Raw genomic sequence first — 11,131 nt, 5'->3', positions numbered from 1 at the left:
AACTGGCTTTTCTCACGTTGGAGTTGTTCAAATGTCAGACACTCTGAATGCTCTGAAATTTTCTTCCTCATTAGCTAGCCCTGTGGTTGAAAATACAGTACTGCCAAATATTCTGGACTAAAGAAGCAAATTTATCAAAAGTTCTTAAGTGTCTTGATGTGTAGAAATGATAAAAGCTTCAGCACACATCAGCCACATTTTTTCTCCTATTGAATCAGAAGGGAAAGTTTGACTGTGATTCTTGTGTTTTTTAAACAACCTTCTTTTTTTTCTTTTGAGGAGCAAAATACATAAATATTTGATGTGGATATGAAAATACCATTTCCCTAAAAGCAGAAGTATTGTCTACTTAGGTAAAGTAAGAGATTTTGAGAGTCATGAGATAACCTGTGCATAGAAGCCACAGCTAAGTGGATGGGCAAAACCAAGCAAAAATGAGAATTTTGGATTAGAGTCACAAGTACACTGAGATCATTGCTTTCATCTTTTTAAAGGCTTAAGTTTCTCACTATTAATTTTCTACATGGTACTTAAATTTTTCATTATTTCGGTAAAAATAGAAAGTATTCTGAATTTTTAAGTTACTGTATGCTAAATTAGTTTTTAAATGTACTTTATAAATCTGAATTATGACTTTTATCATTCTCAGTGTAAGAACTCCAGAGGAAGTATAAGAAACCTATTACATTCCTGTTTCATCCTGAATAACCCCAAGGTTAAAAGTCTTGGTTATATCATAAGATCGTCTTTTCAATCTCTGGAAAGAAATGAAAGGAAAAAAAAAAAAAACTACCAACAGGAATCTGCAATGTCCTTTTATAAAAACAGACTCAAATTGCTATGATTACAGTTTTTAAAATTAAGTTAAATGTTTCCATCCCAAATTAATTCTGTCCTTATAAAGTAAAATTTCCTCCTCCATTTGTAATAAAAGTTTAGGAAGGCAAGATTCAAAAGTGATATCTCTGACTTATTTATATGTCAGAAGTTCTAGAAGCTAATTTCACTTCCTATTACGCCACTTACAGATTTGGCAACAACTGTCAACATGTTAATATGCTACATGAGTTTTCGTTATAACAACCCATGTCTTTCTCAGATAAAATTTCAAGTTTCACAAAATTATTGATTCACCTAAGCCAGTTAGTTCAACTGGTTTTAGCACTGTCTGGCAACCTCTGAATTCTCCAAGAGGCGAATTAAAGGAGAAAATGGTTCTATAATAAAACACTATATAGATAATCCCAATGGTCCCTTTAAAAAAAAAAACTTTACCAAGTTGGCTACCTTGGTCCCATGGCAGTGAACATGCTCGTAATACACCCAACCCCCATTCTCCCCTGCCATTTTTCTCCCAGGATGTTCACCACCCTGATTCCTTCTACAGCATCCTCGTCTATCTCACACATCCAATGACTGAGCGAGCCTATCTCTTTAGTATTTCTCTTGGAGTGCCTACCCATTTTTACCATTGATTTGTGATCATTATTGCTTTCTCCTTCACTCGGTGATAAACTCCTTACAGGCTATAGCTAGGTCCTATATATCTCCCAGCACAGTGAGGACACTGTGAGGACACGTTATCTGTGTTGACTGAATAAATAAATGAGTGACTGAGGGAATGAATGAAATTCTAGAACACATTCTATTAAATAAAGCAATATAATATTGATATACAATTGTAATTAAGATGCAAAGAGAAAAGTGAGTTATAAAAATTATACTGCAGTAAATAATAAATAAAACATCTTCTAAAATATTTAAGAGGTTACTTTTGCTCAAACTTGGATAATGTACATCTTTGTCATTAAGATGCTGCTTCCTCATTGGTTTGTGGTGAAATGTGAGTGCAATTTCCTGTCCCCTCAACAACGTTGGTTTCTTTACTGGATGCAAGCAGATTTATCGGGCTCCTCGGTGGACAAAATCATCATCTCAAGAAACATGGGTAAGTGTAAGATTAAAAAATAAACTAAGATTTTAAGTGGATAACATACTTTTAAATAATTGTCAGTAATATTTGCAACGTTTTATCTAGCTTAGGCTGTATCAGTGTGGTAATGAAAATCATTATAGGACAAAGAGAACTGGGGATGACATATGGTTTCTACTTTGAGCAGTGGTAAGGGATGTCAAAATTTACGTTTAGAAATACTTACGTAAAACTATCGAAATACAAAGAAAGATGTTTATGTTCCATTTCCTCTTCAGGAAACCGTATATTAGCAAACTGAAATAAGTGGTTAAGAAGAAATCTAACAGCTCCTGGCTGTAGAGCTATCTGGCACCACTTCCTCTTCAATACAGTGGTCTAGGGATAATTTTCATACCGTCAGAAACAATGTGAAATTTGAAAATAACATCTCCATACTAATAAATATTTATTAATAATTCTTAATAGGTCACCATCACAGTGTCTGACACATGGCAGAGTCTTAGTAAGTAGCTATTCAACTGATAAATGAATGTTTCCTGTAACACTTTTTATCTTCTGATCGTTGTTATCAGTAATTTGTACTATTTGTTTTAGGGACCTATGGGTTATCTTCTTTAGGCATTTGTTAAAAATTAAAATCAGAATTAAAAATTTATCCAAATTTCTCAGTTCTAAAAATAATTTACTCAAATATTTCTAAAAACAATTTTCTCAAAATTTGATTTAAGTGGAAAAAACCCCTTGGATTCACACAAATTAATTTAACAACTCTTATCTGCAGAGTTTGGTACCATATGTGAACTTTTACTGTACGAATTACACTCTGAGTGCCTTTGGCTTCTTTGTTGTGCTCTGGATAGATGATCAAAGTTGATCTCCTTTCAGGACATGTAGGGGAAAACACAAAACTACTAGTGTTGTCATTAAAATAATATCCATTAGGGAGGAGAGTGGGAAGAGACAGACCGGGAGTTCAGGATTTGTAGATACTGACGTGTATATATAGAATAGATAAACAGTTTATACTGTACAGCACAGGGAAATATATACAAGATCTTGTAGTAGCTCACGGTGAAAAAGAATATGAAAATGAATGTATGTATATTCATGTATGACTGAAAAATTGTGCTCTACACCAGAAATTGACACAACATTGTAAACTGACTATAACTCAATTGAAAAAAAAAAGCTAAAGGGAATCTCTAAAAAAGAAACAGTATCAGTTAACGTATAGTGAAGGCTACCATGTGCTCGGTACTTGGCTGCATGTGTCACCTCCTTTAATCCTCACAAGAATTCTATGAAGTGGTCGCCATCTTACACCTGTGAAAACTGAAACTTAAAAAGATGAAGAAACGCACATGGTGAAAAATTTCCCAGGAGCTGTGGAGAGTCTTTCAGTCCCCAGAGCCCACACACATAGCCACAAGCCCCCAAAGCCACTGCCTCTGTTGCCCGACCTGGAAGATGCCCAGTGTCTGCTTCATCAAAGCTTTCAGTCCTATGGTCATTTTAGTCAAGGCAGGAAATGTTTTTAGAGAGAAAGAAATCCATTCCACTGAGAATTTTGTAAATCTGTCCCAAACTGTTTTTTTCCTTTTTATCTATCTTATCTTTTTTAAGAGAAAAGATGGCTATCTGTTGAATAACATGGACCAAGGAGGAGGGGGCAGTTCCTGCCCATTAGCCACTTCTCCCAGTCCTGCTTCTAAGGAAGGCTATTTTCATGGTTTAAGCGTTGTACCCCAGACACCTGAGCCCAAGGATGGATATGATGTTGTATGTCCTCAGCGTTCCATCCATCTGCTTATTCAGTTTTTCACGAACCTCAGATGTTTTTCTAGTGTCATTTTCCTTTGCTTATATTCTTTAGAAGTCTCTTTAATGAAGATTTTGGGGGTCAATGTTCTCCGTGGTAGTTTATCTTAAAAAGTCCTTATTTGTGCTCTTATTTTGAAATTTAGTTCTGTTGAGTATACAGTTATAAGACGAGATATATTTTCATAGCAATTTGATAGTATCAGTCCACTGTTTTCTGGATTCTGGTATTACTGCTGTTGAAAGGTCCTTTGTCGATTGAAATTTCATCCTATGTAGGCAGTCCATCTTTTTTCTCTGGCTCTTTTTTCTTTGTCTGGTGATCTGCCGCTTAATTGAGATATGTCTAAGTATAGACTTCCATCTCTGTTGGTTAGTTTGTTTTTCATCTTACTGGGGTTTGCCAAGCTTTATAAATCTGAGGTCACCATGTCCTTCATCAGTTTTAGACCACTCTCAGCCAACTTCTTTTCTAGTATCTCCCACCCGACTTTCTCTCTTTTGTCCTTATGGAACTTCAATTATACATATGCTGACCTTTTACCTTTATCCTCCGTGTCTCTGTGGTATTTTCCCATCTCTTTAGCACTCTGATAATTTTGTTTTATTTCTTTAGCTTTATCTTGCAGGAGACTAATTCTCTCCTCAGCTGGAGCTAATCAGTTGGTTAGTCCCTGTGTTGACTTTTAATTTTAAATTACATTTTTTTTTTTCTGAAAAGTCTGTTTCAACGTTTTTAAAAATATGCCCAGTCATCTTTTATAGTCTCTTGCTCCTTACTGATGTGTTCAAATTCCTTCTTTTATTTCTGCAACCATATTAACGTACTTGTTTTGTGTTATATATTGATTAATTTTATCTCTAACGTTTTCGTGGATCTGATGCTCTTCTTGTTTCTGCTGAATCTCACTCATAATAGCTAATTTCTGTATGTGTGTGTGTGTGTGTGTTGTCTTTTAGTGTGGTAGCACTTTTTATACATCTAATTTTAAAATCAAGGGTGTCCCTGTGTGTGTGTTTATGTGTGTTTTAATCAGCTCATATTTGCTAGAACTCTATCTGAGAATATTTTAAAGCCTGGGTGGAGGGAGCTTTCCTCAAGGAATGATTTGTATTTATTTCTTCCAGGTGCCTAGAATATTTCTTTCTTTCATATAGTAAACTTTTATTTTTTGGTGAATTCATTTTCATATTATTTAAATTATTTATTATTTGTTTCATTGTGTTTTTGTGAATTACCTGTTAATATGAGAAGAAAGAAGTAAAATCATGTCATTCCTTAGGAAGGCATATATGCTCCATTTGTAGGTTATTTAGATGTTAATTGTCAAGACTTTGTTTGTTTGTTTGTTTGTTTTGACAGGTGGGAGGCAATTAAGTTTATGTAATTAGTTTTTTTTTTTTTGATAGAGCTACTGGAGATTGAACCCAGAACCTCGTGTGTGCTAAGCATGTGCTCTACCACTTGAGCTGTACCCTCCCCACCCCCATCAAGACTTTTTATATTTCATCTCACATAGCTTTTTTATTCCACTTTTTAACTTTAATTGCAACATAACCTGCATGCAGGAAAAAATACACATATCCTAAATGTACAGCTTGGTGCATTTTTACAAACTGAACTTGTTCATGGAATCAACACTCATATGAAGAAATACTACATTATCAAATTCTCAGAAGTCACCCTGGTGCCCTCCTCCTGTCCCTACCCAGCCCCTCCCCAAAGGTTACCACTACCTGACTCCTCTCTCCCTCTTCTTTTTATAGCAATTAAATGTTTAATATGACACTCTACACGGCTGTTTGCAACAATGCAGACTGGCTTTGTCGGGCAGGAAGAAAGATGCACAATGGTTCTTCTTGTCATAAGGTGTCACATGGAAACATAACACCACATTGTCACTGAGCATGAGACATAACGTGAGATGATAATTCTCACAAGTTTTTTTGAAGCCCACATAGTTTAACACAGAGCTTAAAAGTGATGTCTTTTAGGAAGTGGAGGGTTGTTTATTTTATATCTAATTTGCACAAATGATTATTCATGTCATTCTCTTTCATTAGAAGGGGACTTGTACTAATCCATTGATGCTACAATTTGGGTGGAAAATAGAAAACATTCTCTTCCTTCTCAAAAAAGCCAGTCTGCGCTGTTGCAAAAATACCTCAGATTTCCAAGGTATATTTATATAAAAGTAAGAAGACAAAATTGTTAAGAGTCAGGAGGCTTTAGAGTTGCCACCTAGGATTGTAGCCAAATTCTACCATGATTAGACAGGTAATTTGGGGCTGATTGCCTGACATGTGTCTCAGTTCTTCATTTGTAATATGGAGTTATAATAAATAGCACAGAGTTGCCATGAAACATGAAGTATAAGATATATGCATGCCATTTAACATGGTGTCCAGTACACAGGAAGCCTTTCATAAATGGACCGCTACCCTGATTTCTGAAAGCCTAGATTAACTCTACCTGATCGTTAATCAGACAAGATGTACCCTTCATGCCTGCCATTTTCTACCCCTCTGCATTGCTTCTGAGCTTCACCCACGTTATTGCACATAGCAATAAATTGTTCATTTTCATTGATATATAGCTATTGTGTTAATAGACCCCAATTGGTTTATCTCCTCTACTGCTAACGTGCATTCCAGTCGGGGGATATCACAAACAGTGTTACTGTGAACATTCTAATTCTACCGCACGTCTTTCATTAACTATATGTATGTATTTCTATTGAGCATATACCTAGAAGGAGGGTTGCTGAGCCATATGATTTGCATAAGAGCCAGTTTTCCAGCCAACAGTATGTAAGCATTCCAGGTACTCAGCATCTTCACCAACACTTGGTATTGTCTTTTTCACTTCGTTTATTCTGGTGGGTGTGTAGTTGTATCTCATTGAGGCTTTAGTGTGTCGTTCCCTGATGACTAGTAAAGTTGAGCACGTAGACCCAGTATTAATTCACTGTTGGCCTAAAGTCTGCAGGACGAAACATAGTGTAGACTTCGACCCCATTCCCAAGTGAGAACCAGCCAGAGGCTGTGAATACTCAGGGATTTTATTATAACTCCTCGTAGAAACAAAGCTAAGACTGGAAATTTGCCAACTTCCCTGCTGTCTGTCTGCAAATATTTGTAAAGTTTGGTATTTTGCTTATTTTGAGGGCAGAGGCTCCTGGATCCCAGCACGTGTGGGATGTCTGAGACCACTGCCTGTTGCTCTTTCTCTGCAGCCAAAGGCTCTAGTGAATTCCTCCAGACCCACATATGCCTTAGGGTATCCGGAGCTTTATGGCTCACTTACCTCCCTGATCTCAGCTCCTGCTTCCCCATCCCCTGCTTTTTTTTTTTTTTTTTTTTTTTCTCTCTGGAAGGTTTACCTATTGATTTAAAAGGCTGGTTTTCACATTTTATTCATAATTTTAGGTGCAGTAAAAACTAGGCGATTTCAGGAATTTTCATTCTCCATTTTGTGTTAAGAGTGACATAAACTAAGGACCCTGGGTATGGTTAACTCTTCCAGCAGAATCCTGGCGTCTTGTGGTGGCTGGTCTCTTGTGCGAAGGGCTCACTGATGCTTGGAAAGGGGTGGTTTTGAGGTCCTGTAGACCCCACAGCACACAAGAAGGCACGTCTTCCTTCCCCTGCGCAATGACTTTACAAAGCTTCGTGTGAAGAACCCCATCAGATAAATCATCCAGAGAACAAACAGGCCTCACTAGCACAGGAATAAAGACAGAAGTAATTCTCTAGTCTGTATGGAGAGAAAGATGGATTCTCTGTTCCCATGTGAATCTATAACATCAGACCGTTAAAAAAAAAAAACTAACCTAGTAAACAATCAGGTATAAAGGTAGGAACTAATGGTCACAGGATTTTACCCAGAACTGAGAACATTCTGCCCTCGCTTCTGCAAGAGTACAAGAAAGATAAAGTAAGTCTGCCCACAAAGGAAGCAACAGAAAAACAAATGAGGGAGTATTCTCTAATTATTTATGAAGGTTCAGCAAGCTGCTATATTTTTAAATATTTCATTTTATCAAACTTCTTGGGACAGCTTTTTCTTAGCTAATAAGCTGATTTTGAAAGTGCCTTATACCTAGATTGCATATGAAATTAAAAAGTTGAAATCCTGTAATTGTACAGTTTATCATATGCTCAAAAGCATTTACTGATTACAAATCATTGAATTTGCCATCTTTTTTTATTAGCTCCTAAAATGAGTTTTTAACTTCAGTTTTGTGTTCTTAGATTACGTCCAGTGAGAGGTAGTCTAGCATCCCTGGCATAATTCTCATTTGAAATAGATCAAATATCTCAGCCTGACTTCATTCGCTGAAGTCAACTAGACAATTTTCCCTTTTTAAACACCTTCAATGTAATTTAATGCATTTTGATATCTTTGAAATAAAAGGAAATTGTTTCAAAAGTCCTGATGTCTCTTTTAAACATCTAAACTACTCTAGTTTATTTTTAATTACAGAAACAAAGGCATTTTAAAAAGAGATAATCTCTGTGAAAACAAAGCCTTACCTATTCATGTTTGCACCAATCTCCTCTGAGTTTCATGAAGAAAACCAAACTGAAGACAGCACTCTGTAAAAGCTTGTGGATAACCTGGTTAATCCTCTGGGGTCCTTCACCAGCATTCCATGATAAGAAGCACATGAACTTCTGCTCATTAAAAAAAAAAAAAAAAAAAAAAAAAAAACTGATCACCTTAGTAACTGCCAGGAGCCTGGATCCTGACTTCCAGCCATTGATATCTGTGTGAAAATTGATTTACACCCATCCTTTAAAACCACTGATGACTTAATCAGAACTTTGGAAAACAAAGAAAAATGGAAGAAATCTTGGTAAAAGAGAATTAGATTTTGAAAACAAACTACCAGGAGGGAAACTTACCTTGCTATTTACCATCCAAGAGCAAATGTAACAGGCATCGTAAGTAGAAAAAATGAACAGCACATGTACTGAGGACCAGCATGATCTGGATCACTATTTGTTTCCAGTGGTTTACATCTTCGTGCTAATAGTCAGCGTCCCAGCCAACATTGGCTCTCTGTGTGTGTCTTTTCTGCAAGCAAAGAAGGAAAATGAATTAGGCATTTACCTCTTCAGTTTATCACTATCAGATCTGCTGTATGCATTGACTCTCCCTCAATGGATCGATTATACTTGGAACAAAGACAACTGGAGGTTCTCTCCGGCTTTGTGCAAAGGGAGTGCTTTCTTCATGTACCTGAACTTCTACAGCAGCACAGCGTTCCTCACCTGCATCGCCATTGATCGCTATTTAGCAGTTGTCTACCCTCTGAGGTTTTCTTTTCTAAGGTCCAGAAGATGTGCATTCATGGTCAGCCTGTTCATCTGGGTATTGGAGACCATCATCAATGCTGTCATTCTGTGGAAAGATGAAACAGCTGTCGAATATTGCGATGCCAAAAAGTCTAACTTTACTTTATGCTACGACAAATATCCATTGGAGAAATGGCAAATCAGGTTCAACTTTGTTAGGATGTGTGTAGGCTATGCGATACCTTTGGTCATCATCCTGATTTGTAACCAGAAAGTCTACCAAGCTGTGCGGCAAAATCAAGCCACGGAAAACAATGAAAAGAAGAGAATCATAAAACTACTTATTAGTATCTCATTGACTTTTGTCTTGTGTTTTACTCCCTTTCATGTGATGTTGCTGATTCGCAGCATTTTAGAGCGTGATGTGAAATTAAATGAACATGTATTTGACCACAACAAGTCTGGGAAGCAGGCTTACAAAATCTATAGAATCACAGTTGCATTAACAAGTTTAAATTGTGTTGCTGATCCGTTTCTGTACTGTTTTGTTACTGAAACAGGAAGATCGGATATGTGGAATATATTAAAATTCTTTACAGGGAAGCCTAATAAATCAGAAAGACAAAGAAAAAGCTTACTTTCTGTATCTACCAAAGATACTGTGGAATTAGACATCCTGGAATAGAACCAAGGAATTTTTTTTTAAGATACACAATATTGTATCATCAAGATTATATTCTGAAAAGGAAATCTAAGCATGAAAGGGGACTAAGGTCTTCCAGTTGAGAGATTGTTTTAATCCTCTCCAATGGAAATATTTTTTAAAGTGTACTGTATAGCACCCTAATTTTTATTAAATGAGAATTAAACAAAATTTAATGTTTTCCTAATGACTCAGGAGTGTGATTGTTGGTGGCAATTGTTTTTGTACGGTGCTCTAATCTCTCCGAGGTGATTGAGGTGTATGGCACTGTGTGTCTTGAAACTGGTGACCTTTGTGTCTGGTTGGTGTGATTTTCTCACTCTTTCTATGGATTTCCAGCTATTGACTGTCCCTTTTCCCAGCCGCAGTACGTGCCTGTCTCCAACAATCCCAACTACTAAATACTGCTACTGATCTTCTCATTGGTTAACAAATACTTACAGAGCCGGCTCTAGGTACTAGATTTCGTGTTAAGTATTGGGGTTACCAAACGAATGATCTCAGGAAGGCTTTTGAAGCAAATCTGAAGCTTTGGAAACCCAGTCACCGAGTTTGTAGGAGTTCTTTATACAGTAAAAGTAAATAAGCTCTGAATGAGAGTCTGAAGGCCTCTTCCATGAAATAAAGTACATGAGCTTTGTGAAAGTTCTTTCAGCTCCTCAGAGAACCTCTTCACTTTCTTTAAAATCACAACATTTTTAAAATTTTGATTCTTTCTAAGTTTGCAGTTGAGTAAAGTATAGTTGAAATTACCAGATGTCCAATGTCTGGACAAAAAGACATTTATCATATGAAATTTTACATTCAGAGACTTCTCTTGGGGCTTAGAGTATTTAGATAATCTTGATATAATATTTCCATTCTTCAATGTTATGATTGAATAAACAATTAATTACCACTTGTTTCTGTTAACTTTGAGAGCTTGATTTATTTTTTAAATTAGTACCAATTTTAAAATAGAGTTTGTGATATACAGCATGCAGACATTTCTGATTATCACATTTTTATCTTGTCCTGGACTTCTTTTTGCCCAGTCATCACTGTCATCATTTGTCATTTATACATGGGGCCTCTGTTCTTTTCTAGTGAAACCCATCCACAAGTTGCTATGGAAACACAAGAGCTACTATAACTCCCTGACCCGGGAAAGCCTTTGTGATAAGAAGCTGCTTTGTCTAGGTCCATCGGGTGACCCTGCCATGAATCAGAAATCTGCTCCTCCAACAGGCACAGCCACACACAGATAACACATACTCACAGACACACGCAAACAACCTACCTCATCACACAAAAACAAACAAAATTTCCCTGGAGCCATTTAGCCCATGTTTGTACTGTTTCATGAGGCGTGTAACACCAACAAGAACACATAT

General features: G+C 36.6%; 1 protein-coding gene across 2 annotated transcripts; it reads left to right on the top strand.

Moving 5' to 3' along the window:
• The first annotated feature begins 1,837 nt into the window (after positions 1 to 1,837).
• GPR65 (G protein-coupled receptor 65) lies at positions 1,838 to 9,941 on the top strand. 2 transcript variants are annotated; one of them, XM_045505761.2, is made up of 3 exons: positions 1,867 to 1,948; positions 2,402 to 2,438; positions 8,241 to 9,941. In XM_045505761.2, the coding sequence occupies exon 3, from the start codon at positions 8,715 to 8,717 to the stop codon at positions 9,738 to 9,740; it is 1,026 nt and encodes a 341-aa protein (XP_045361717.1). In that variant the 5' UTR covers positions 1,867 to 1,948; positions 2,402 to 2,438; positions 8,241 to 8,714; the 3' UTR covers positions 9,741 to 9,941. The 2 variants fall into 2 exon arrangements, with proteins under 2 accessions (XP_010966969.1, XP_045361717.1); XM_010968667.3 differs by lacking the exon at positions 2,402 to 2,438 and having other exon boundaries at positions 1,838 to 1,948.
• The last annotated feature ends 1,190 nt before the right edge of the window (positions 9,942 to 11,131 follow it).

Source organism: Camelus bactrianus, chromosome 6 (genome assembly GCF_048773025.1).
Source record: "Camelus bactrianus isolate YW-2024 breed Bactrian camel chromosome 6, ASM4877302v1, whole genome shotgun sequence".
Lineage (NCBI taxonomy): Eukaryota > Metazoa > Chordata > Mammalia > Artiodactyla > Camelidae > Camelus > Camelus bactrianus.
This window is presented reverse-complemented; position numbering and strand designations above follow the sequence as displayed.

Bases quoted from the DNA above. Each gene is read 5' to 3' on its own strand.
- GPR65 (XM_010968667.3), top strand. From the start codon at position 8,715: ATGAACAGCACATGTACTGAGGACCAGCATGATCTGGATCACTATTTG.